The sequence below is a fragment of the Xyrauchen texanus genome, chromosome 6 (genome assembly GCF_025860055.1).
Source record: "Xyrauchen texanus isolate HMW12.3.18 chromosome 6, RBS_HiC_50CHRs, whole genome shotgun sequence".
Lineage (NCBI taxonomy): Eukaryota > Metazoa > Chordata > Actinopteri > Cypriniformes > Catostomidae > Xyrauchen > Xyrauchen texanus.
In genome coordinates, this window is record NC_068281.1 from 14,152,090 (window position 1) to 14,178,953 (window position 26,864).

Consider the following 26,864-nt stretch of genomic DNA (forward strand, 5'->3'; position numbering starts at 1 on the left):
GAAGAGACGAGACGCCAGAGGCAAGAGAAGAAGAGCGAAGAGGGGAGATAGTGTGTTCTTCCTGCTTGAAACTATTTGAACTGAAATTGACCACATCCCCCAAAGGTGTCCTGCTCAATCAGAAGTGACTTTTCAGAGTCACATGGTCAACTGGGCTGTCTTTTCCGACAGTTGAGTTATGGTCCTTTGTTTCAGACTCTTAAAAATGTCCACAAATGTATTTATTTTATTTTTTCAATAATTGGATCAATTTAATTGGTTCCTTTGCTTTCCATTTTTACAAATTACTATACCAAGATATGTTCATTTTTGTTTGAATACTTTCTATTTCTGTAAAAGAACATTCTTTAAGGGGAAATACAGGTTTATCCAAATTCATTTATAGGACGGAAACAGCAGTGAACCATTTGGTACCTCAAATTTGTTTTTAAAAATATAGAAGTGTCATTAGCAAACTGGATGAGTTTAAATTCTGTACCTAAAGCTGTGATACCATTGAAGTGATTTTTCTTTATATGCAAAACTTGAAAGTGAGTAACAGAAATAAAAAAGGAGAGGGCATCCTTGTCTAATACCTTGATTTATATCAACCCTTTTTGAAGTACTGTAAACAAGTTTGACCGAACCAATACATCCACTGAATAATGTTTTAACTGGTTTCAAAAACATATCTCCAAAACCCTTACAACTTGATAGCTTCTAACATAAAAGCAATTCACTGTATCATAAGAATTTTTTTTTATCAATAAATAAAATAAAATTATCATCTTCAATAAAATGATCAATAATAGGCTATCTAAAATCAGTCTAATATTATTTAGATTTATTAAGACCCATGTGCAGCTTAAGAAGACAAATAAATAGTAAAAACAAAGTAACAAAACAAATGGCAGGCAAGGGATCGGTACACAGATAGGCAGTTCAGAAAGGCAAACAAGGCAAGTCCGATCCAGTAAACAGGCAAGCTGGGGAATACGGAGAACATGTAGGAGTCAGACACAGTGTAATCAATGATAGTAATAACGCTCAGAATTGTAGACCAGGCAAATAAGACTTCGCATTGAATGCGTGGAAACTGGGAAGTGGGAACTTAAAAAGACAAGTGGAACAGATGGAAGGGTAATCAGTCTGACGAAAAGGTTTATGGGAGATGTAGTTCGTGAAATGTTATTACTCAGGTGACGGCGACCTTTGGCGGCGTTCAGGGGAGATGGCAGGCGCTACGAGTGTAACACATGGGCAGGGCTGGACTGGCAATTTGGCATGCCGGGCATTTTCCTGGTGGGCAGACGCACTTTGGGGCCGATTGGGGTGGACTGGCCATCTGTAGAACCGAGCGGGCCGGTGGGTCGGACGTAAAACGGGCCGAATTTGAAGTGATAAGCTAAAATGAGCCGCTGTGTTAGAAAGGCCAGCTGGTTACTGTGGTCACACAAGCTCATTGTAATAAATGTCACTTCTAGGTTTGTAATTATTTAGTGTGAATAATTTCAGATGCTGTTTTCCTGTCATTAGGCCTACATCAGGAACGTACTGCTCCCTCTTTGAACATCGGCTACAAGGGTGAGGGTTTAGCATTTCTGCACGTCAAGATGAGCGGAAGAAAAAATAGTTCTGGTGCCATGCAACAATTCGCTTATATTATTATTTTTCCACTTCGAAGCTTATGAGATGCATTTATATTCATGTAAATATAACTAATCGATATTCTTGATACCACATCAGTATTGGAAGTATCGATCCGCCCATCCCTAGCAAGGAGTGCTTGGGAGGCGTTGGAGACCTCTCCGCGCGAGCTACAGAACGAGCGAGAGGAATAAAGATGGCGGACCTCGAAGACATTACGCTGAACGGGAGGCCCCTCCATTCGTTCCGGGTGGCGGATTTGAAAGCCGCGCTAGAAGAGAGAGGGCTTCCGAAGAGTGGCCAGAAGAATGCTCTTATCAAGAGGCTCGAGGGGGTGAGTGGGAGCTGGTGTTTTCTCGGCCGCTCGGAATCTGAGGGCAGTGATTCGGAGGCCGCGCGTCGGTGGTCCCGCGCTAGCTGCTAGCGCGCACTAGCTGGGGTGCTCGTGCAGTTTATTGTCATCAAATCCCCTCACTATGGCTTGTCTAATTGTGTGTGAGTAATGTGGAGGAGCCCATGTAATTTCTGTGCATCTGCGTTTTTTTAGAGGGCAGGCTTCGCGTTGGGTTCGGGCGATGCGGTTTTGTTTACATGTCTCTGGGTGACTGTGAACTGAGGTTAAGTTGTCGGCGGGTTCGCGCTTTGTTAGTGCATAAGGTGTTTGTGGGATAGGGGTAATGAGACGGGAACGCGCTTACCAACAAGTCTTTTAAATAAAAGTCTGATAGATCAAATACTTGCTACTGAATCTGGTCAATTCCTAGTGCTTTTTGAAATAAACACTGAAATCGCTTTGCGTTGGTTTAAGGATTTGATCGATGTGCAGAGTGTCGCCGCTTTGAAGTTTGAACTGAAGTGAAGTTACTGAAGTAAACAAATGTCTACCTGCCTTTTCTGGTAAGGGTCATGACTCTTCTTTTTGAAATCGACTTATTAAAACAAGTAGCCAGAACACGATTTCTTTTAGAGTTACTTTTGTCTGAAATATTAATGATTGGAAATGTCGTGTCTCTTTTTGCTTTCTTTATTTGACTCTAATTAAACAACTTAAACTATGTTACATCGCTTGTTGCACTGTTGTCCAGCTCAATGCTTTTTAATTTAATTTTTTATACATGTTTCAGTGGCAGCCTTTTGCTAAAGTGAGTGCAAACAGCTTTTACTTGTTATTCTCATTTGTATTTACACAAAAGCATGTTCTGAATGCATACATGTAAATCGAAGTTCAACATTACTTTTAATGAAATGAAATGTCTTTCACTCTGCATGGGCAACAGGCTCTCATGTTGGAGAACCTTCAAAGAACCTCCACACATCACATTGGCCTGCAACCAAACTCTCGGGTGAGCTGAACTGCAAAGCTTTTTCGTAGAAATGAGCATGGCACCACTATTTGTTATTGTTTGCAAAGCTTTCCTGCACTAAAACCACCATTCCATTTTGGCTTACACGTGTGCTTGTTTAGATCGGTGAGGAGATGAGTCAGAACAGCTTTATTAAACAGTACCTGGCCAAACAGCAAGAGCTCCTCAGGCAGCGCTTGGAGAGAGAGGCACGAGAGGCTGCAGAAACTGACGGTGAGTAGGCCTACATTGGTGGCGCAACTGTCACAAAGATTTAACGTTCTGAACATTCAAGTTTCAAAGAGGGGCTGTTACAATTATTCCAGATTGTTCTGCAACAAACAAATTTCAGTGCTTGATAAACAGATTTTTTTCTTCAGCTCTAGTGTGCTGAGGGGCTGCCATGCTTTGTATGTTTATTGTTAGTTGTGAATGTTGCCTACAGTGCTTGCATAAATACAGCCTCAGCTTTGGAATATAAGCTCCAGGTGAAAGTAAAGTAAATAAGACAGGAATATATTACTATTGTATACAACAAATCCTCAAAGTAATAATAATAATACTGTATCATATTATAATGGCTAACTGGAAAACAATAAATAATTGTTGGGTTATAAAATTAATAAATAACAGCTGAATTCCAAAAGGTTACTAGGTGAAGTAGTAGGTCTTGCACACCCTGTTCAAAATTATTTTTTTTAGAAATATACTGTATGTAGGTAAATATAGTTTATTTTTATTACTGTATTGTGGAAAAACTGGGAAGCATGCATTAATTATCTTTAACAAGATTTTTGTTTCATTAAACATTTTTAATGTACTTTGCTGCAATGGTTGAAAGGATGAATTTGAAACTATGGTTTAAAATAAATTGTATGTAACTTAAGCAAACATTTTCAAAATGGGGCCCTGGCTTGTTCGGATGCTTAGGGCCTCAGTAATCGTAAACCCGCCCCTGGATACATATGCGCTCACCTGCTGTCTGTCAATCAAACATGCACATTCACAATCTGCCTTTATTTACAGGTATAAAAAAACAGTTTTTCCTGCAGTGACCGTGTCAAGACTCCTTTTGGTGCTAATTTTTGATAAATCGCTCTTGTTTTTTAACATATTTCTGGTGTATGTGATGTTGAGCACTCATGGTGTTTGTTAGTTGACAATCACATTGACAACATAACTGATCTATATCAGACAATCTAACTGTTTCACACCTTATGATTAAAATAATTACTAAAAGGACTATTTCAACCAAAAAAAAAATTACAATTCTCTCACCATTAACTGATGTTAATGAAACCCAGATGTGTTTGACTTTCTTTCTTCTAACATAACACAAATAAAGATTTTAAGAATATCTTAAAATCCAAAGGCCAAGGATTAAATATTGATCTGTCTATCATCCACAGAGCTGAGATATTTGTTTCTAAATAATCTTCATTTGTCTTCAGCAGAAGAAAGTAAGTAATGTATACACATCTGGGATGGCATGAAGGTGAGAAAATTGAGAGAATTTTCATTTTTAGGTGAACTATCCTGTTAACTAACATTCCAACATTCTATAAAAATGTTAACACACACATATATATATATATATATATATATATATATATATATTACACTAATCAGCCACAACATTAAAACCACCAAACTACTAATATTGTGTAGGTCCCCGTCGTGCCGCCAAAACGGTGCCAACCTGCATCTTAGAATAGCATTCTGATATGCTATTCTTCTCACCACAATTGTACAGAGCGGTTATTTGAGTTACTGTAGACTTTGTCAGTTCAAACCAGTCTGGCCATTCTCAGTTGACTTGTCCGCAGAACTGCCCCTCACTGGATGTTTTTTGTTTTTGGCACCATTCTGTGTAAATTCAGTTTCAAACTGAAATGTACAAGACCATATGGCAACCTTTGTTAACAACCTTTTGTTTTGTTGACATTGTGGGATGTGGGCATGCCAAAGCTGCTGTATTGGTTAGCCTGCCAACAACTTGTTGATGGCCTGATATTTTTACTGTCCTAATGCTTTGTTATATTGTACAAATATTTTTTGTGTAATACAAGTTCGTTTTTACAAATAAAATGCATATTAACATTTTATTGAATCATCAGGTGGTTAAACTCTGTAAAAGCCTATTTTTATAATTCCTTAGTGTACTATAAATGTACAAAAATTAAATGAAAGAAAATAATGTTTTTTAGTTAATTATGTGTTTTAGTTAATTATGTATTGGTATATACCACTAATTGACCCTTTTCACAGACTTATGTTTTTCCAGCTTATTTAAGAGTTACTTGTTTACTTTTTTACATTTTCGATTTAAAAAAAATTGGTGTCAGTTTATAACATTAAACTTTGTATTATATTACCCTGAATTAAGTTTTAAAATTGAGTTACCACAGCTGCAATGAGGCTTCAAACTAATCTGCTGAGGGAGTGACAGAAAAGTTTGCCTATATCTATCTTCTTACTGCTGTTATCCAGTGCTATATATTTTTATCTTCCTTTGAAAAGCTGTGAAAGTGCAATCATTGATATTTTCTTTTGCTGTTTTTGGAGCAAACGGGTGAGCAGAAATTACATTGGTTTTGTTCTCCAATTCACTACCATTCAAGTTTACCCAACTGTGATTCTACTTCTGTTCTGCAAACACGGATATGTGAAAAGGGTCCATTTAAGCACTAACTAAAGTTTCTTGTGTGCTTGTGTATTGTCCAGTAGGTGAGATTAGTGGTCGACCGATATATTGCCAATATTCAGACTTTTTTTTTTTTTTTATTATCTGCATCGGCTGATACATTTTCCTGTTATGCCGATTTCTATTTATTTATGTATATTTTGTTTTGTTTTTGGCACCATTCTGTTTCAAACTGAAATGTACAAGAACACATGGCAACCTTTGTTAACTTGTAATGTTTCTTGAGGGTGCTGAAAATCACCAGCTTGCATGTGAAGCCACTGAGACTTGTAAATGACCTGTCATGGTATGTTTTGTTGTTCCATGCCATTGTGTTACTACAATAATAGACCGGTGTGCAACACAGTGTCATTTAAACGGTCCGTATATCAGTGATGCGGCAGACGCGTTTGAGCTAATAATGTTAAAGTGCTCTCCTGTTTCATTCTCCCTCTCTCTCCTCAACCGTTCCCTGTAACTTCTAACTGTCTTGTCTAATGTTTAAAAAGCAAATATCAATAAAATTAACATCTTATTCCTGCAAATATACACTTATTTTGTTTAAACAGATGTAATAAAACAACCTCACAAATCTTCAGCTGATCCAGCATCCTGTGGAGCGCTCATTTATTTACCTCTACAGCACGTATTCTAACAGTCTCTCCTCAACAGTTCCCTTTAACTTTTCTAATGATAAAAGGCAAATATCAATAAAACTTCTATTGAATACCATTTGCAAATATGCAGATATATCATTTAAACAGATGTCATTCACAAACCTCATGAAAATCCTGCGTTTTCTTCCCTTTGAGCGCTCATCTAATATCTTCCTCTGAAGTGCATATTCTGTCAGCCAGAATAAAAAACTTCAGGATCTAAAGTTCCCCTCATTCACCAATCATGTCGGTCACTCCATAACAATCCAAGGCGTCGATCCGTTTATACTGCCAGGAGATTGAGGCTCACACTGGATCCGCATGAGCGTGCGTGTGAGTGCAACAAACCAGGAAAATGCTGCCTACCTTCATTGTACCTTCATATTTGTATATGAAGGTACAATGCAAATATGGTGCTTTCAAACTGTTCGGAAACCAGTTTCTTTAAAGGGCACCTATTATGCCCCTTTTCACAAGATGTAATTAAAATCTTTGGTGTCCCCAGAATTTGTCTGAAGTTTCAGCTCAAAATACCCTACAGATCCTTTATTATACCATGTTGAAAATATAATTTTATTTGTGGGAATAAGCTGCTTTTGTATGTGTGTCTTTAAATTCAAATTAGTTTGTGCTTCCCGCCCCGTATCCAGAATAGGGCAAAGTTTTGACATCTCTGCTTTGGATAACTAGACATCATAAGCAATATGACTGACAGTGAAAATAGTGGTGTTCAGCCCTATATGTTTGAACCGAAGTCAGACACTGATGAAGGAGCAATTCTGTCAGAAGTAACAACTTTGAGAATGAACCAGGAAGTTTCTGAATGGTTATATGATACATGTATTTATTTGTTGTAGAGTTTTTTTCAGCAGTTTTGCAATGATGGATGAACAACACACACAAATACTGTTACAATGTTCGCTACGTGCTATAACGAAACAACTCACGCAAACAAACATGTCCGTCGGCAGTGTCCGTCAACAGTCATGGGCAGGGCCTGTACAAATTAACGTCACTTTGTACAGAATCTGCAAACTGCTTGCTCTGAGTTCCATTCGTTCAAAACATTTGTCAGTTAAGCCATTAACTGATTAGGTAGCAAGTCAGTATGCAGCTCAAGGTAAAGGCGCTTCACGTGTGCTATGAATAAATGTCTTTTTCACTATGCATTGTATGTACAATTGGTTTTATTCTGTATTTTTTTAGAAAATGCGATTTTGCTAACGTGGACATGCCATCTATTGTTGCTAGACTACAGTGTGTACTGGTATTTTCTTCCTAATATATTAACAATTTCTTCATGTGCAAATTAATTGCTAAAATTTTATGACTAAACAGAAATCTGAAGAAACTGCTATCTATCATTTAAAATAGAATATGATTTTTTAGTTTTGTGTGAAATTGAGTATATATAGTGCTAAATAAGAGTTTATTATTATTTAGCAATTTTATGTTTGTTATATACAATATTAAATTGTGTGGCCTATCACCCTGCTTTCTGGATATCGGCATTGGCCATTAAAAAACCCCATGTTGGTGGACCACTAGTTGAGATTTTTTCTTATGATTAGTTTGGCTACTTTTTGCCTTTTAATAGGAACAGCCCCGGAAGACCATACAGAGGCCAATGACAGCACAATGTCTCCTGCCCCTAACCAGGTTAGAAATATAATTAATAAACCTTTGCTTCCATGATTTTTGTTCAGATTTAGGGTAAACCATGTGTGGTTGAAAATATGTAGGCTGCCTTTAAGTTATTTAGTTGGCATCATTTAATACATGCTTTAGATTGTTAACTTTGAATCAGAAGAGACATTTTGGGGCCTGAATTTGTCCTTCCTAGTCCAACACATTTCTCTCTCTACTAGGATGCTGCATCCTCATTAGCTGACCAACACAAACCTCTCACCACAGCAAGTGAGGGTGATGAGCTCAGAAAAGAGAAAGAGATATCTGGGCAGCCATCCCACTCTGCTGATGCCCCACCTGCTGCAATAGCCTCTTTGTTAGTGCGAGTTGTTGGTGAAAGTGGGCCGACCTTAAACTATGTACAGGTCAATAGCGACGATGAGAGCAAAGGTGGAGGTGACAATGATGATGAGTGGAAAAGAAAAGAAATCAGCCAAGACCTCAGGAAAAAAATTGTGGACCTCCACAATTCTGGTTCATCCTTGGGTGCAATTTCCAAACGCCTGAAGGTACCACGTTCATCTGTACAAACAATAGTACGCAAGTATAAACACCATGGGACCACGCAGCCATCATACCGCTCAGGAAGGAGACGCATTCTGTCTCCTACAGATGAACGTAGTTTAGTGCAAAAAGTGCAAATCAATCCCAGAACAACAGCAAAGGACCTTGTGAAGATGCTGGAGGAAGCGGGTAGACAAGTATCTATATCCACAGTAAAACGAGTCCTATATCGTCAACCTGTAAGTCTACTTTGCAAGGAAGAATTCACTGCTCCAAAACCACCATAAAAAAGCCAGACTACAATTTGCAAGTGCACATGGGGACAAAGATCTTACTTTTTGGAGAAATGCCCTCTGGTCTGATAAAATAAAATTGTTATTATATTTAAATCTATTTGGCCATAATGATCATCGTTATGTTTGAAGGAAAAAGGGTGAGGCTTGCAAGCCGATGAACAACATCTCAACTGTGAAGCATGGGGGTGCCAGCATCATGTTGTGGGGGTGTTTTGCTGCAGGAGGGACTGGTGCACTTCACAAAATAGATGGCATCATGAGGAAGGAAAATTGTGTATATATTGAGGCAAGATCTCAAGACATCAGTCAGGAAGTTAAAGCTCAGTCGCAAATGGGTCTTCTAAATGAGCAATGGCTCCAAGCATACCTCCAAAGTTGTGGCAGAACGGCTTAAGGACAGCAAAGTCAAGGAACTGGAGTGGCATCACAAAGCCCTGACCTCAATCTGATAGAAAATGTTTGGGCCGATCTGAAAGCGTGTGCAAGCAAGTAGGCCTACAAACCTGACTCGGTTACACCAGTTCTTTCTGTAGGAATGGGACAAAATTCCAGCAGCTTATTGTGAGAAGCTTGTGGAGGGCTACCCAAAACGTTTGACCAAAGTTAAACAATTTAAAAGCAATTCTACCAAATACTAACAAAGTGTATGTAAACTTATGACCCACTGGGTATGTGATGAAAGTAATGAAAGCTGAAATAAATAATACTTTCTATTATTATTCTGACATTTCACATCCTTAAAATAAAGTATGTATCCTAACTGACCTAAGACACTAGATGTTTTCTACGATTAAATGTCAGGAATTGTGAAAACCGTATTTGGTACATAAAAAAAGTTTAAATGTATTTGGCTAAGGTGTATATAAACACTTCTCACATCAACTGTACTTACATTAAATGTAAATGTAGATGAATACATTTTGAAATGACAAAAATCAAAAAGGCAGAATAAAAGTAATCTTTAAGACTCCTGTGTTTAAATGTATATCCTCAGCAATCACTTTAACACCTGAATGGGGAAACTTAACAGGTTCTGCTTAGGAAAGTGAAAGTGGAGATGTATAGTAAGCAGCTTAAACATTGATTGTTCCTCACCCACACCTATCATAACACATATGAAGATATAGATTTATCCACTGGAGTTGTATGGATTACTTTTATGCAAACTTTGGGCTTTTTGATGCTTTAAAGTTCTGGCCACCATTCACTTGCATTGTATAGACAAACAAATCTAAGATATTCTTCTAATTATCATTTGTGTTCAGCAGAAGAAATGTATACACATCTGGGATGGCATGAGGCTGAGTAAATGATGAGAGAATTTTCATTTTTGGGTGAACTGTCCCTTAAGGGAACAAGGTAACCTTATCTATTTTAGTAGTGTAGTCAGATAACGTTTAAAGCAAGGCATCACAGACATGTGCTCTCATGCTTAATTAAAAGACTAGGCGATCTCCAGGGAATTATTCAGAAGCCTTGTGTCCAGGGTTTTCCAGTTGGTCTGGCATGTAATCCAAAAGTGCTGATGAGTGACATGTTATTGTATTTGTAAAGAAAATGCTTCTCGAACTGTGCCACCTTAATTATCTGGACTGTTCACATTTTTAAATTGTTTCAATTTCTATATGCCACTTGTACATGTTTGTACCTGCAGAAAATATTCTGTTCCCTTTTAAATATGCTTTGTAATACATTTATTAAATATTCTACTGTGATATAATATTGTTGTGAATAGATGGGTGAAGGAAGGTTTGATTGATGTAAAGATTACATTTTACTTAAAGAAATTGCTTGCTAAAAAATAAACATTTAATTTACCCTCAGATATCAAACTTATGACTTGTCGTATTGTTTAGTTACATGGCAGGATGTAAGACTGTCAGCATTCAAGGAGAAAAATATGCATTTATAGGTGAATTTTGATTGAGACTACATTTCTTAATATCTCATTTTGTGTTCCATAGAGAGTGTCATATTTGTTTGGAAAACATGAGGGTGAGCAATTGATGATAAAATGCATAACGTTTTAAGGTAAACTATACATTCAACATTTTTAATGAATGGGACAAAACTGTGACCTTAGGTTAAATCCATTTTGTTTTTAAACACTTCTCAGTAAATCATTGGCTTTTATGTAATTTACACATTCACCTCACTGAGTGTAGGTAAACCTCGTTTTGATATGTTCCTTTCCCACTTGATACTAATGATTCATATTTAATATCCAATTCTCCAGGAATAAGCTTAAGTGTTTTAGTTGTGACAAATTATATGATAACCTAATTGTGTTAATGAAATACCATCAACGTGTGCACATATGACAAAAGATGCTACAGCTGTGTTCAAACTGAATTGCATTAGATAAACACATATCACTGAGTTTAACGCCTGTATCGCGATGACGTAGTGGATCTCATCCTTTGCGTTGTGGATATTGATGACGTAGTGGATGTTTTGGATTGTATGTATTACAGTGAATATATTTAGAATTAAATTATTACACTGAGACATTTGTTTAGCTTAAAGCTTTTAAAAAATTGTCCATAACCATAGATTTCGTAAATTACTTTTCTGTGGGTGAAGAGGAAAAACAAGGAAAACAAATATCTGAATTAAGCAATATATTCCTACTACTCACTATAATGTGCTCCTCGGCTGTATATAAATGCCATGGGGTGAATTATTTGTATATTAACATGTAGTGGTCAAACATACTTGGAAGTATTCAAAAGTGAAATTAAAGTGAATCTGGAACGCTTTAAAAATGACGCGCTCAGCACACTGAACAAAATTGAGCTCATCTGTTACTCTAAGCACGAGATGGAGTTGTGAAGCACAGAACCACTTTGAATACACAGTAATGTTAATACACAACACAGACAGGACAGAGCACCGTGCATAGTCTTTGAGGCGAACTGCTTGATTTATGTATTAATTTAATTAAATCTTTGTAGCCCTTTGCGGTTTTATAATCGCACAATGTCATATCGCGATTTTATTTTAATGATTTGTGCAGCCCTAATATAAATGTGTTAGTGATATAAGAATATATACTATATTAATGACCGTTAAGTACGCTACAGTAATAAAAAAATATATTAAAATGTGAATATGCATGTGTATTAAAAAAAAAAATCCACTACGTCACTAAAATCCAAAAGGCATGGGATCTATGGCAATATCATATTGGGATCGGGATCCACTACATCATCGCGCTACAGTCTGCAACGAGTAGTGCTTGGGAGGTGTTGCGGTCCGCGCGAGCTACAGAACGAGCGAGAGGAATCAAGATGGCGGACCTCGAAGACGTTACACTGAACGGGAGGCCGCTCCATTCGCTCCGGGTGGCGGATTTGAAAGCCGCGCTGGAAGAGAGAGGGCTTCCGAAGAGTGGCCAGAAGAATGCTCTTATCAAGCGGCTCAAGGGGGTGAGTGGGAGCTGGTGATTTGTCGGCCTCGCGGAGTCCGAGGGCCGTGATTCGGAGGCCGAGCGTCGGTGGTAGCTGCTAGCGCGCACTAGCTGGGGTGCTCATGCAGTTTATTGTGCCATCAAATCCCCTCACTATGGTTTGTCTAATTGCGTGTGAGAGATGTGGAGGAGCCCCATGTATTTTATGTGCATCTTTGTTTTTTGTGAGGGCAGGCTCCGCTTTGGGTTCGGGGCGATGCGGTTTTGTTTACATGTCTCTGGGTGACTGTGAACTGAGGTTGTTTAAGTTGTCGGCGGGTTCGCGCTTTGTTAGTGCATAAGGTGTTTGTGGGATAGGGGTAATGAGACGTGGACGCGCTTACCAACAAGTCTTTTAAATAATTGCCTTTTGATAGATGAAATACCTGTTACCGAAACTGTTCGCTTAAATTCCTTGTACTTTTTGAAATAAACACTGATGTCGCTTTGCGCCGGTTTAAGGATTTGATCGATGTGCAGTGTCGCCGCTTTGAAGTTTGAACTGAAGTTACTGATGCGAACAGATGTAAACAAATGTCTGCCTGTCTGCCTTTTCTGGTAAGGGTCATCACTCTGCTATTTGAAATCGACTTATTAAAACAAGTAGCCAGAACATGATTTCTTTTGGAGTTACGTTGTCTGAAATATTAATCAATATTTATTTTAAAGCACATTTAAAAACAACCATGGTTGACCAAAGTTCTGTACAAGGTTATTGCTGGAAAATATAACAAAGTAGATAAAAATACAAGATAAAACGGATCGCAATAATAAGAGTATTGAAAGCCAAAGAGAATAAATATGTCTTTAAAGCAGACTTGAAGGTTGAAATTGAGGGAGCTAATCTAATATAGGTAGACTATTCCAAAGTTTTGGTCCAATTATGTAGTGCTTAGTAAACAAACAGTAACATTTTATAGTCAGTTCTGTACTTGACAGGAAGCCAATGCAAAGCAATTAGAAATTGTGTTACTGACTCGTACTTGCCTGTCCCCATTACAAGTCTGGCAGCTTTTGTACCAGCTATAGACGAGAGAGAGAAGACTGAGAGACACCATAGTAAAGTGTATTACAATAGTCTAAACAAGATGTTACCAAAGCATGAATGAGAGTTTGAAAGTTGCACATGGATAAAAAAGGTTTTACTTTGGTGAGAAGGCGAAGATGGAAAAAAAGCACGACTTTACAACCGTACTAGTTTGTTTATCACATTTTTAATTGTCAAATTGTACACCCACACGGTTGTCGGAATAATTCTGTAAAAAATACAGTTAAATGTAAACCACTTTACATAACAACCTGTACATTTTACAGTTTAAAATGGTTGTAATTTACACGCTGGCACTGTAAAAAAAACATAATTTTTATGTTAAATTACATTAAAAATTTAAATTAACATGCCTTCTTAAACTGTAAAAATCTGTTGTTTAGGTATTTGTTAATCATCGTAGTGACAACAGAAGGGCACATGGTGACATGAAGTTCATTAGTAATGCCTCTTCCAGGAGCATTGACCAATGAATGTATTGAGACAGCGCTCAACATCACTCACACAAACACTAAACACCATCATGGTAACGCATGTGAGATTCAAATAATGCAGTAAACGTGAACTAAATTACATCAAATATAACACAGAACACCCCAGTGTACGTAACTGATATTAAAAACAAGAAGAAACATAACTATTTTCATAAAATATATTGAAATGTAATGGGTCATGCAAGGAATTGTGGGAATGCCCTATTACCCCGTTTTTTACTGTAATTTTAACAATAATGTACAGTAAAAAAAAAAAGTACATTTACTCTTGTTCTTTTTACCGTTAATTATACAGGAACATTTTTCTTTTTACATTAAAATTATTTAATTTTTACATCATTTTATTGCATTGTGTTTTATATGGGATAAGACAACCTAGGTCAAGGTCGGCAGCACAATTTTCTTTAGGCCCAAATAAAATAATTTCTGTTTTATTTTCATTTAGGTTCAATTTGCAAGCCATAACTTAAACTCTTGTAGACAGCCCAACAAGGGTTGTAAAATAAATGAATGTCTCTTTTTGCTTTCTCTATTTGCCTCTAATTAAACAACTTAAAACTTTGTTAAAGTGCTTGTAGCTTGCAGCACTGTTGTCCAGTTCAATGCTTGATGTTTTTTGTTTTTTTGTACATGTTTCAGTGGCAAACAGCTTTTGCTTGTGTTATTCTCATTTGCATTTGCTTATTATAAAAGCATGTGCTGAATTAATAAATGTGAGTCGAAATCAACATTAGTGAATTTAATGAAATGAAATGTCTTTCACTCTGTATGGGCAACAGGCTCTCATGTTGGAGAACCTTCAAAGAACCTCCACACATCACATTGGCCTGCAACCAAACTCTCGGGTGAGCTGAACTGCAAAGCTTTTTCGTAGAAATGAGCATGGCACCACTATTTGTTATTGTTTGCAAAGCTTTCCTGCACTAAAACCACCATTCCATTTTGGCTTACACGTGTGCTTGTTTAGATCGGTGAGGAGATGAGTCAGAACAGCTTTATTAAACAGTACCTGGCCAAACAGCAAGAGCTCCTCAGGCAGCGCTTGGAGAGAGAGGCACGAGAGGCTGCAGAAACTGATGGTGAGTACATTATCCAAATGCCATGACTTGCCTCCCTTTAACCTACTAGCTGAAACTGAATAGCAGAGCTACTCAACACGCGGTCCACGAGCGATCTTTTGCTTCCCGCATTATGATATCATCAGAAATGTATTTCTCAGCAGCCTATCAAATCTGTATGAAATGTGAGGTGATCATTATTTAGTAGATTTACGCTAGTTCTCTACATTGCTAAATCATGTTAGAGAGGGATTTCAACTCCAAGAGGATGTTATACAAATAAATAAAAACATCAAATAATATCTGAGCATGGCTGATGTTGTGAAAGTGGCGGTTGGTCTGCGCGCACATTCATACACTGTACATATGCGCTCACTCGCAGTCTGTAAATCAAACATGCGCACTCCCAATCTCACTTGAGAGTTATTCAACACAGCATGAATCTGTCCAATCTCTTGAATAGCTCATTAGAGATATGTACTCGTCATGACAACAGTATTTACAGGAAAAAATGACTGTTTTTCCTGCCGTGACAGTGTTGAGACACCTTCATGCAAATACTTTTTAGCAATCTACTTTTGCTCAAAATGCTATGGGACAAATCTTTGACTTATCACTGAAGGACTTTTGGTGCTAATTTTGGATATATCGCTCTTGTATTGCACTCATGGTGTTTGTTAGTTGACCATCACAGTGACAACAGAACTGGTCTATATCAGGAAATCTAACTGTTACACCCCTTATGATTAAAATAATTACTAAAAGGTCTAGTTCACCCCCAAAAATATATAATTCTCTCATTATTAACTCACCGCCATGCCATCCCAGACGTGAATGACTTTCTTCTGCAAAATACAAATTAAGATTTTAAGAATATCTCAGCTCTATTGGTCCATACAATGCAAGTGAATGGTGTCAAGAACTTTGAAGCTCCAAAAAGCACATAAAGGCAGCATAAAATTTAATTATGTCTTCAGAAGATACATGATTGGTGTGGGTGAGAAACAGATCAAGTCCTTTTTTTACTATAAATCTCCACTTTCTCTTTCACATCTGTAAGCCTCATGTGGTGCCTGTTTAGTTTCACTTTTTACATTTACATTTATGCATTTGGCACTTATTACAGGGACAATCCCTCCAGAGCAACCTGGAGTTAAGTGCCTTACTCAAGGACACAATGGCGGTGGCTGTGGGGATCGAACCAGCAACCTTCTGATTAACAGTTATATGCTTTAGCCCACTACGCCACCACCACTCCACCAAATCAAATTACATCTGAAAGTGATATTGGAGATTTGTAGTAAAACAACGTTTAAGGACTTAAATATGGATCTGTCTCTCATCCACAGAGCTGAGATATTTCTTCTAAATAATCTTCATTTGTCTTCATCAGAAGAACGTTACAGTAGAAGTTTACAGTCATTAAAACAGATTTTTTTAACCACTCCACAGATTTATTATTTGCAAACTATAGTTTTGGCAAGTCATTTAGAACATCATCTTTGTGCATGACAATAGTCAGTCATTTTTCCAACAATTGTTTGCAGACAGATTGTTTCACTTTTAATTGACTATATCACAAATCCAGTGTGTCAGAAGTGTAAATAAAAGTAAACAGTGCATTTAAGCAGCTTGGGAAATTCCAGAAAATTATGTCAAGCCTTTAGACAATTAGCCAATTAGCTTCTGATGGGAGGTGTGCTGAATTGGAGGTGTACCTGTGAATATATTTTAAGGCTTACCTTCAAACTCTGTGCCTCTTTGCCTGACATCATGGGAAATTATGTTAGGCAAAGTACACTATCAATATCCAAAGTAGCCCAACGTCATGCCGCCTATCGCGTTTGTCGCGTTTTTTCTTGAAGTTGGCAGTAACATATCAAAAGTTTTTTATTAAATATAAAGGAGTTATACAAATTTAATCCTTACCGTTTTCTCCAAGGAACTTAACTCCTTCCTTAGGCACTGGATGAGGTCTGATCACTCTGCTGGAAAATGACTCTAGGGGCAGCGTGCGTCGAACACGTGTTCCACAACAACACTAGGCTGCCCACAGATGCACCTGCCTAATAATCGGCTTGATATACTTCGATATTGGCCGATGCCGATTATGTTAAAAAATGCAAAAAATCGGCTAAGATTAATCGGTCGACCTCTAATAATGACTATCGTTATGTTTGGAGGAAAAAGGGTTAGACTTGCAAGCCGAAGAACACCATCCCAACCATGAAACATGGAGGTGGAAGCATCATGTTGTGGGGGTGCTTTGCTGCAGGAGGGACTGGTCCAAATCACAAAATAGATGGCATCATGAGGAATGAAAATAATGTGGACATATTGAAGCAACCTCTCTAGACTTCAGCCAGGAAGTTAAAGCTTGGTCGCAAATGGTTCTTCCAAATGGACAATGACCCCCAAGCATGCCTCCAAATTTGTGGCAAAACGGCTTAAAGACAACAAAGTCAATGTATTGGAGTGGCCATCACCAAGCCCTGACTTCAATCTGATAGAAAATTTGTGGGCAGAACTGACAAAGTGTGTGCAAGTAAGGAGGCCTACAAGCCTGACACAGTTACACCAGTTCTGTCTGGAGGAATGGGTCAAAATTGCAGCATCTTATTGTGAGAAACTTGTGGAAAGCTACCCAAAACATTTTACCCATGTTAAACAATTTAAAGTCAATGCTACCAAAGTGTATGTAAACTTCTGACCCACTGTGAATGTGATGAAAGAAATAAAAGCTGAAATAATTAATTCTCTCTACTATTATTCTGACATTTCACATTCTTATAATAAAGTAGTGATCCTAACTGGCCTAAGACAGGGAATGTTTTCTATGATGAAATGTCAAATATTGTTTACATGTATTTGGCTAAGCTTTATGTAAAGTTCTGACTTCAACTGTATACACCTGGGATGGTATGAAGGTGAGAAATTATAAGGGAATTTTCATTTTTAGGTGACCTATCCTGTTAACTAACTTTCTATAAAAATGTTAACCTATAATTTTAATAAATAATATCTATACATGCATACACGATCAGCCACAACATTAAAGCCACCTGCCTAATAGGTCCCCCTCATGCCAGCAACCTGCATCTCAGAATAGCATTCTGAGATTCTATTCTTCTCACCACAATACAGAGCAGTTATTGGAGTTACCATAGACTTTGTCAATTTGGCCATTAATCAATAAAACTTCTATTATATACCATTTGCAATTATGCAGATATATAATTTAAACAGATGTCATTCACGAACCTGACAAAAATCCAGCATTTTCGTCCTGTCGAGCGCTCATCTAATATCTTCCTCTGAATTACATATTCTATCAGTCAGAATCAAAAACTTCAGGATCAAAAGTTCCTCTCATTCACAAATCATGACGGTCACTCCATAACAATCCAAGCAGGCAATCCAGGCCGTTTAAACTGTCAGAAGATTGAGGCTTGCGCTGGGTCTGCATGAGTGCATCCAAAAACCAGGAAGATGCTGAAGTGTCTGTATATGGAGGTACAGTGAAAATAAGGTCAAAACAGCTGTCGATTAAGCCATTAACTGATTAGGCAGCAAGTCAGCTGCCTACATTGTTGGTTGCAGCCAAGGTAAAAGTGCTTCACATGTGCTATAAGTAAATGTCTTAATCATTATGCACTTTATGTGCATTTGGTTTGATTCTGTCATTTTTGTTGAGAAAATGTGATTGCTAACGTGGATATGCCATCCATGGTTGCTAGACTACAGTGTGTACTGGTATTTTCTTCCTAATATATTAACAATTTCTTCAAGTAATAAATTACTACAATTTTATGACTAAACAGAAACCTGAAGAAACTGCTCTCTACCATTTTAAAATACAATATTATTTTTAGTTTTGTGTGAAATTAAGTAAATATAGTCCTAAAGAATTAATATTTTTTTTTAGCAATTATGTTTATTATTTGCTATATTAAATAGTATGATATATCTGCATTGTATCAGCCTATACCGATATGCTGATACAATGCAGATATATCACACAATTTAATTTAACCCTGCTCGCTGGATATCAGCAATATCCATTAAAAATCCCATTGCAGTCGACCACTAGTTGAGATTTTGTCTTATTATTAGTTTGGCTATTTTTGCCTTTAATAGGAACAGACCTGGAAGACCATACAGAGGCCAATGACAGCACAATGTCTCCTGCCCCTAATCAGGTTTGAAATATCATTTATAAACCTTTGCTTCCATAGTTTTTGTACAGATTTAGGGTAAACCGTGTGTGTTTGAAAATATGTAGGCTGTCTTTAAGTTATTTAGTTGGCATCATTTAATGCATTGTGCATTGTGTTAACTTTGAATCAGAAGAGACATTTTTTGTCCTGAATTTTACCTTCCTAGTCTAACACATTTCTCTCTCTACTAGGATGCTGCATGCTCATTAGTTGACCAACACAAATCTCTCACCACAGTAAGTCAGGGTGATGAGCTCAGAAAAGAGAAAGAGATATCCGGGCAACCATCCTACTCTGCATCTGCCCCACCTGCTGCAATAGCCTCTTTGTCAGTGCGAGTTGTTGGTGAAAGAGGGCCAACCTCAAGCCCTGTACTAGTCGATAGCGATGATGACAGCGAAAGTGAGGATGACAATGATGAAGAGGACGAGGAGTGGAACACGAATACTCAGCGGAGTCGCCGAGCAGAACCAGCAAAAACCAAACCGTTGAGGGAAAGTTCTGGTGGCTCACAGCAACAGCAGCAGCCACCCCCCCAGCACATACCCTTACTATCACAGCAGCTCAGACAGCCCACTCCTCCCCCATCCCCACCGCCTGAACTCTCTTTCCCCCTCCCAGACACCCCTAAACAGAGCCCCCCAAGTCCAGGAGAGCCCCCTTCTAGGCAGCGCATGTCTAGCTCTTCCAGCTCTGGTTGTTCGAGTAGTGGCAGTCGTAGCAGTAGCCCTGAACCAGCTGGTGATTCTACAGGACGCAAACTAGGCCCACTGTCTTTACTGGCACGAAAGATGGAGTCTGAAGGAGCTTTCTCTGGGACAGGGAAGCGAGAAAGAGAGGGGTTAGATGGATACCTGGGAAGAAGCCAACAACAGGGTAGTGTTTCTGCAATTACCCACACAGGTAATGCAGCATCAGTTTTGTCCTACCCTAGCTCTGTGATCTCCAACCAAGGAGTAATTGGTGCTTTACCACACAGTCAGACACCTGTTACTGTTGTCCAGACAGCATTGATGGAGGAGAGTGATGCCACAGCGCAGGAGCAGGAAAAGTGGGAAAGACAACGAGAGAAAGAGAGGATGAAAGCCCTTGAAAAGGAGAGGGAGGAAAGGAAGAGGGCTTTGGAAGAAGAAAAAGCAAGAGACTTAGAACGGGAAAGAAAGGAACATGAAGAAGCTCTGAAGAGGGAGAGGGAAGAGAAAGAGAGGGCTTTACAGCGGGAAAGGGAAGAGAGGGAGAGGGCTTTAGAACAAGAGAGACTGGAGAGAGAACAAGCGCAGGAACGAGAAAGGCTAGAAAATGAGAGACTGGAGAAGGAAAGGCTTGAAAGAGAGCAACTTTTGGAGAGAGAGAGACTGGAAAAAGAGAGACATGAGAAAGAAAGACTAGAAAGAGAGCAAGCTTTGGAGAGGGAGAGACTGGAGAAAGAAAGGCTAGAAAAAGAGCAAGCTTTGGAGAAGGAGAGACTGGAAAAAGAGAGGCAGGAGAAAGAAAGGCTAGAAAGAGAGCAAGCTTTGGAGAAGGAGAGACTGGAAAAAGAGAGGCAGGAGAAAGAAAGGCTAGAAAGAGAGCAAGCTTTGGAGAAGGAGAGACTGGAAAAAGAGAGGCAGGAGAAAGAAAGGCTAGAAAGAGAGCAAGCTTTGGAGAGGGAGAGACTGGAGAAAGAAAGGCTAGAAAAAGAGCAAGCTTTGGAGAAGGAGAGACTGGAGAAAGAAAGGCTAGAAAGAGAGCAAGCTTTGGAGAAGGAGAGACTGGAAAAAGAGAGGCAGGAGAAAGAAAGGCTAGAAAGAGAGCAAGCTTTGGAGAGGGAAAGACTGGAAAAAGAGCGGCAGGAGAAAGAAAGGCTAGAAAGAGAGCAAGCTTTGGAGAGGGAGAGACTGGAGAAAGAAAGGCTAGAAAGAGAGCAAGCTTTGGAGAGGGAAAGGCTGGAAAAAGAGAGGCAGGAGAAAGAAAGGCTAGAAAGAGAGCAAGCTTTAGAGAGGGAAAGACTGGAAAAAGAGAGGCAGGAGAAAGAAAGACTAGAAAGAGAGCAAGCTTTGGAGAGGGAGAGACTGGAAAAAGAGAGGCAGGAGAAAGAAAGACTGGAAAGAGAGCAGGCTTTAGAGAGAGGGAGACAAGAAAAAGAAAGGATAGAAAGAGAGCAAGCTTTGGAGAGAGAAAGGCAAGAAAAAGAGCAAGCTTTGGAGAAAGAAAGAGAGAAAGAAAGGCAAGAAAGAGAGCAAGCTTTAGAGAGAGAAAGATTGGAAGAAGAAAGGAAGGCAAGAGAGCAAGCTTTAGAGAGAGAACTATTAGACAAAGAAAGGCAAGAAAGAGAGCAAGTTTTAGAGAAGGAGAGACTGGAGAAGGAAGCTGCTTTGGAACAAAAACGACAAGAAATGGAGAAGGCTAAGGAACATGAGCGGCTGGAAAGAGAAAAGACTTTGGAAAAAGAAAGACTAGAAAGAGAAATTGCTCTGGAACTTGAGATACAGGAGAGGGATAGGCAGAAGAGAGACAGACTTGAGAAGGAGAAAGCTTTGGAACAAGAGAGGATGCAGAGAGAACAAGCTCTAGAGCATGAAACAGATGCACAAAAGAAAGCAGAGGAGCAGAGGGAGCAACAGTTGGAAAAAGAGAGAGAAGAGAAAGAGAAGGCTTTAAAAAAAGAGAAACTTAGGGCCCTGGAAGAGAAGGAAAGACTGTTGGAACAACAGAGTGTGCAGGAGGAAAAAGAAAATACTTTGAAACATAACAAAAAAGAGGAACGAAAGAAAGAAAAGGAGAGCCATCTTCCTCCATTGAAACGTGGTCGTGAGATCTGTGGTTTGTCCCATTCATTTACCCTTCCTCTTGAGAGTCAATCAGAGAAGCTTGATGAGGAGGCAGGGGAATCGCAAAGTGTCAGCAAAGATGCTCGATCTATAGGGCCTCTCTCACAACAGTCATTGACTCCATTATTCACTCAATCGTCCTATAAGAAGTCCCGATTTTTCAGAGATGCTCCAGGGACCCATCCTCTCCCATCCTCTTCAACATCTGTGTTTAAGAGGCCTCGTACCTTCTCAGACAGCCCTAACCCACAAGCACCTTCTATTCCGTTTGCATTTAAACCTGGGGAACCAGTGCAAAAAGATGCTGCTCAGGCCTCTCAAAAATCACAACAGACTGTGATGCAGGGAGTTCTTGTTTCAGCATCCCATGGCCTAGAGAGCAAGTCACCAGAGTTGGCTTCCCAAGATAAAGAAGAACAGAAGACCGTGGTTTCAGAGTCTTGCAAAGGTCTAAAGGACAATGAAGCAAGCCAAGACACTAAAAATCAGATGCTCAGGGTTGAGGATGATGGTAAACCACCTCCATCCCCACCAGAGGAGAAAAAAATAGGAGGGGAAAAGGAGGTGGAAAAGAGAGGAAGAATGTCATCATCCTCCAGTGATTCCTCCTCCTCTGACTCAGACTCTGGGTCTTCATCCTCCTCGCGATCCTCCAGTTCATCTTCCTCCCAGGAGAAAACATGTTCCACTTCAGGTGGTAGGAGGGTGAGTGATTCAAAGGTTCCTAATTTTTGCATCGATCCCACTCACTCTATTTTGCATTTTAAACACTTTTGAAACATTTCACATAACTGGATGAGCATTTTAACCATCAGTTATCAAGGAAAGAGCCTAAATCTACATCAAAGTGCTCCTCAAAAATAAGTCCAATGTGTTCAAATAAAGTTGAACACTTGGCAGCAAATTAGAAAACTCTTCAGCACAATAAGCATTAACAAGCTGGCATAGAGTTGCATAAACTTTGATGGCTTCAGCTCTTAAAAGCCCTGTTCACACCTCCAGCGACGTTGTCTCTGTACCTTGAAGTTGCTTGTGGGTGTTGCTTCTTTTGTCACTCCAGCGTTATTGGTTAGACAAATGATACTGAACAGTGAAATCCCTTGCAACATTATAACTTCTCTGTCTTGCCTGAATTCGACACCAGTATGTCAAAGAAGATCAATGACGTGAGCTCCACTACCTTCTCTCCCATTGAAAGTTGCTCCCGATTGTAACTTGCCACACCCAAATCTTGTTGCAAACAGTCGCTGTCGCTCGTGTCTCGCTTTCATTGAAAATAAATTGGATTGTGTCGCTTTGTGGCTGTGTGCTGTTTCCGGTGTGAACAGGCCTTAAAGAATTTTTCCATTTCGTGACTCAACTTTTTACCCATTGATCATTGTCTTTAACTTTTACTTTCTTCTGTGTGTTTAATTGCATTCCGTTGCATGTTGATCTAATGCATTACAGTAGTAGGTAAATATCTAAATTCAATAAGTAAGATGAATAAATATTTTTTTACTCCTATCATTTCACTAGAACCTTCATGCTCCTCTTAATCTAATTTTAAATGAGTGCACCTCAGCTATGGTTGATTATCATCATACGTGCAACATATAAATTGTTTTTTATTAACTTTTTCTCAGTTCACATTGCATGGCACACTAGTTTCATGTAGGTCGATCTCATTCTCTTACTATAAAATGAAGAAAAAATAAAACATTTAAACTCTCACATGCTTAAAAGTTTACTTTCCATCCTCCTCAGTCCAAAGAAATACGGAAGGACAACTCAACTCTGCACACTCAAAAAGATGGCCAAACTGTGGTCGTGACTGAAAAACCTTCTTTATCCCAGTGCAAAAAAAGAAGCTACACAGAGCGGGAGGAGAAAGAAGTGAGCAATGAAATTGTCATCCAAACCAAGGTCAGTAATCAACCAGCTTTGGATAACAAAATTAGCTTGGTTCCCAGACTTTGATTAGGTCTTGCACCAGACTCTGTTGCAAAACCTAATGAGCTCCCTTGTTGTCTATTGCCCACATTCTGTAGTCAACTTTCTTTTAAACCAAAATCCTAACTGCAATGGAACCTCATAAGAGACTGATTTGAAACGCTTTACATATAGGGCAACTCTGTGCATCAAGTAAATAGCATCTCAGGATGCACACAGGAGATGCATCACACTCACACGTATTGCTTAAAATATTAAATTGACTTATTTTTTTTTTTTTAATTATTATTTTGAATTATAAGCTTATGCTTATCAACATTTCTCTCACTTTTTCTGCCATCTTGCATTATTTTTCCACTGAGCTTGATGCAATACATTAAAGGGAGTGCCTCTTTCATGAAGGATACATGTGATGCTGCCAGAAAATTGGCCAAAACAAGATATCATTGGAGGCACCATAAGTTGCCTACTTTTGGAACAACCTTCGCATCTGGAGTACACCTTAAAATGCTGCCTGGGTAGGCAGATCACCAGATTTGGAACAGAGAATTGATGTTTATTTAAGCATCATCTACTTGGCTCAATCTGCATCTGTGCAGTCTAATTTTGCTTTATGGCCAAACATCATTCATAACTATATTTCTGCACTGCACTTTCCCTTTACAACTTCAGAAGCCCTGCCTTGAACTGCAGGATGAAAAGAAGAAAAAAAAGAGAGGAAGAAAAGAAGATATCGAGGAAGATGACACTAACAAAGACACTACGAGGTCTGTCTTAGGCTACTTTTTTATCACTGTCTGCTGCAATGTACCAGCAATAAAGGAGTGCATGAATAGCTTTTTTTATTAACTTGTTTTACTGAGACAGTTAACAACGGAGAGACATCCAAGAATGTTATGGTACATTTTTAGGTTGGTTAAGAATTAAATATTTCATTTGTGTTCATGGTATACAATGTGACACTGGTGAAATATTTTGATGGCTTATTAAGCCATGTCAGTTGTGAACTGACATTGTTTAGAATCTTCTGTTCATGAGCATAGAGGAATCTACTCTACTTGGAGGAACATTGTACTGAGAATGGAGCCTGGTGGAAACACACAAAACCGTATTTTATGGTTGTGTGCATCGTTCTAGCATGCTTAATTTTCAGGACAATGTTAGCAGTGATATACAATGAAAATCATCAGATATTTAAAAGTCACTTAAAAATAGTTTTATAAACAGTAAGCAGATGCCAATAGCCGCTATTTAAATATTGCTGCCTTGAATAAACAGCATCTTGTAAATTACAAAGAGACCATTAACTAGTTTACCTATTGCTGACTATTTTCTCCACTTCAGACATGAAACATCACAAGTAGCATATAGCTACTTCAAACTGCATGCTTTTGGGGGACGATATTGAGTGGTAGTAAGAATGGTAGTCGGGATACTCCTGAATCCATAATTTACTTTGTAATAAATGAGAATCTCTTATTTACTTATTGTACTCGGTAAAATGTGTCCGATCCATGCCAAGTCCAAATATCCATACTTCCTACTATATTGTATGCCAAAAACAGCATGCCAATGGAGTAGTATGTCCGAGACCTCAGTATTCATAAAACAGTGAGCAAGAAATACCCGGAAGACCCATTATCTACGTGAAATTTTGAATCGAATGGACACTTTACTATCCAGTAAAACCTCAGGATCTGAAGAAATGTCACATTCAAAACATTGGATTTAAAAGTGCCGCAGTGAACCAACTGTCGGGCAGCTCTTTTCAACTCTAAGTACTATAAAAGGCAAGCAACAGAGTTGTTTCTTGTGCTTAAATGGTACGTTTTTAACAAAACCAGAGTAGATTTATAATTCGGTTATTACGTCATATTTTCGGGTCATGTCTCTGGATTAAGTATGTCCGGTATCTGTTCATACTAGCATGCATGATACATTTTGGATGCAGGGCCAGTTAAAAATGTAAATGCATGTGAAAAGCCATGCCTTTTGTAGATGAGTAAGTTTTTGTTATGAAAGTGTACTCTTTTTGTAGTATACAAAATGCAGTTCATTGACAAATACAATGTTCTTGCATTTCATGATAAAATCTGCATGCAAAAATGTTTTCATTCATTGAAAGTTCCATTCAAAACTAGATCATATTTTCAGTTTTGGGTGTAATGCATTACTATGTAATTAATTACTGTAGTTAAATACATATTTCATTGAAGGATTAAGGGAATACACTTAATTTTTCAGTAATTTATTACAGTAATCAGTTACTTCTGATGTAATGGGGTTAAATACTGTATAGACTATAGAACAATTCTATATAAAACAAAAGTGAATTTAAAATAGAAATGTAATGTCTAATGTTAAAATTATTTTCTTTAATTCAGCCCCCATAAATTGTAATAAAATAATTTATTAGATTTTTATATGATTTATTTGAAAGAATTAAAAGAACAGTTTCATGTATTTCCTTGTATTTTTCAACTAGTTGAGGTTGATAAGAGTTTGAGTAATGCAATCAGACAGAGTATTTAGTACATTAATCTAATTACACTGTAGAAGATGTAATTAGTAGTTAGTAAATTACTTCTTTTTTAAGAGTAACTTAACTAAAACTGCATATTTTCTTTATTCAGTTGCAAAAATTCATGCTGCTGCTTCACCATTTAATTGTAACAGGGTTCCCACACCTTTTGACCACTGAATTTCCAGTGGTTTGTGCTTATTGATAAGTTATTTTTTTTTTTTTATCATTTTCCAAAATATTGCACTTGCAAAGAGCAATTTCTATCTGATTCAATATTTTAAAGCTAAGCATAAATAGAAAAACAATTTTCACTGCAGAAATGTTATACAATTTAACATAAATGGTGATAAAAAAGTGTAATTGCTTTTAATTAGCTCTTGTTTTGCTAATTATTTTTTTAATCATTATTACAAATGTTCACTTTAGAAATAATATAAAGATTTTATTAATTTCCATGACTTTCCTAATCCTGGAAGTCACATGTAATTAATAATAATTGTTTTGCCAATTATATGAGCCTGTGAAAATTCCAAGTA

General features: G+C 38.1%; 2 protein-coding genes across 4 annotated transcripts in view; both read left to right on the forward strand.

Annotated features, from left to right (window-relative positions):
* Positions 1-1,170: 1,170 nt before the first annotated feature.
* On the forward strand, positions 1,171-10,616 carry LOC127645217 (apoptotic chromatin condensation inducer in the nucleus-like). Of its 3 annotated transcripts, XM_052128766.1 has the most exons (6): positions 1,967-2,523; positions 2,751-2,768; positions 2,904-2,969; positions 3,092-3,203; positions 7,906-7,967; positions 8,177-10,616. In XM_052128766.1, exons 3-6 carry the CDS (start codon positions 2,910-2,912, stop codon positions 8,786-8,788), a joined length of 846 nt encoding a protein of 281 aa, XP_051984726.1. In that variant the 5' UTR covers positions 1,967-2,523; positions 2,751-2,768; positions 2,904-2,909; the 3' UTR covers positions 8,789-10,616. The 3 variants fall into 3 exon arrangements, with proteins under 3 accessions (XP_051984724.1, XP_051984726.1, XP_051984725.1); XM_052128764.1 differs by lacking the exons at positions 1,967-2,523; positions 2,751-2,768 and adding an exon at positions 1,171-1,960; XM_052128765.1 differs by having other exon boundaries at positions 1,967-2,768.
* A 1,421-nt stretch (positions 10,617-12,037) lies between these two features.
* LOC127645211 (apoptotic chromatin condensation inducer in the nucleus-like) overlaps positions 12,038-26,864 on the forward strand; it is a 30,835-nt gene continuing 16,008 nt past the window's right edge. The window contains exons 1-7 of the mRNA XM_052128755.1: positions 12,038-12,225; positions 14,567-14,632; positions 14,755-14,866; positions 18,983-19,044; positions 19,254-22,577; positions 23,619-23,777; positions 24,477-24,571. Coding sequence (XP_051984715.1) covers positions 12,088-12,225; positions 14,567-14,632; positions 14,755-14,866; positions 18,983-19,044; positions 19,254-22,577; positions 23,619-23,777; positions 24,477-24,571 — 3,956 coding nt within the window. The 5' untranslated portion in view covers positions 12,038-12,087. The remainder of the gene's footprint in view (positions 12,226-14,566; positions 14,633-14,754; positions 14,867-18,982; positions 19,045-19,253; positions 22,578-23,618; positions 23,778-24,476; positions 24,572-26,864) is intronic.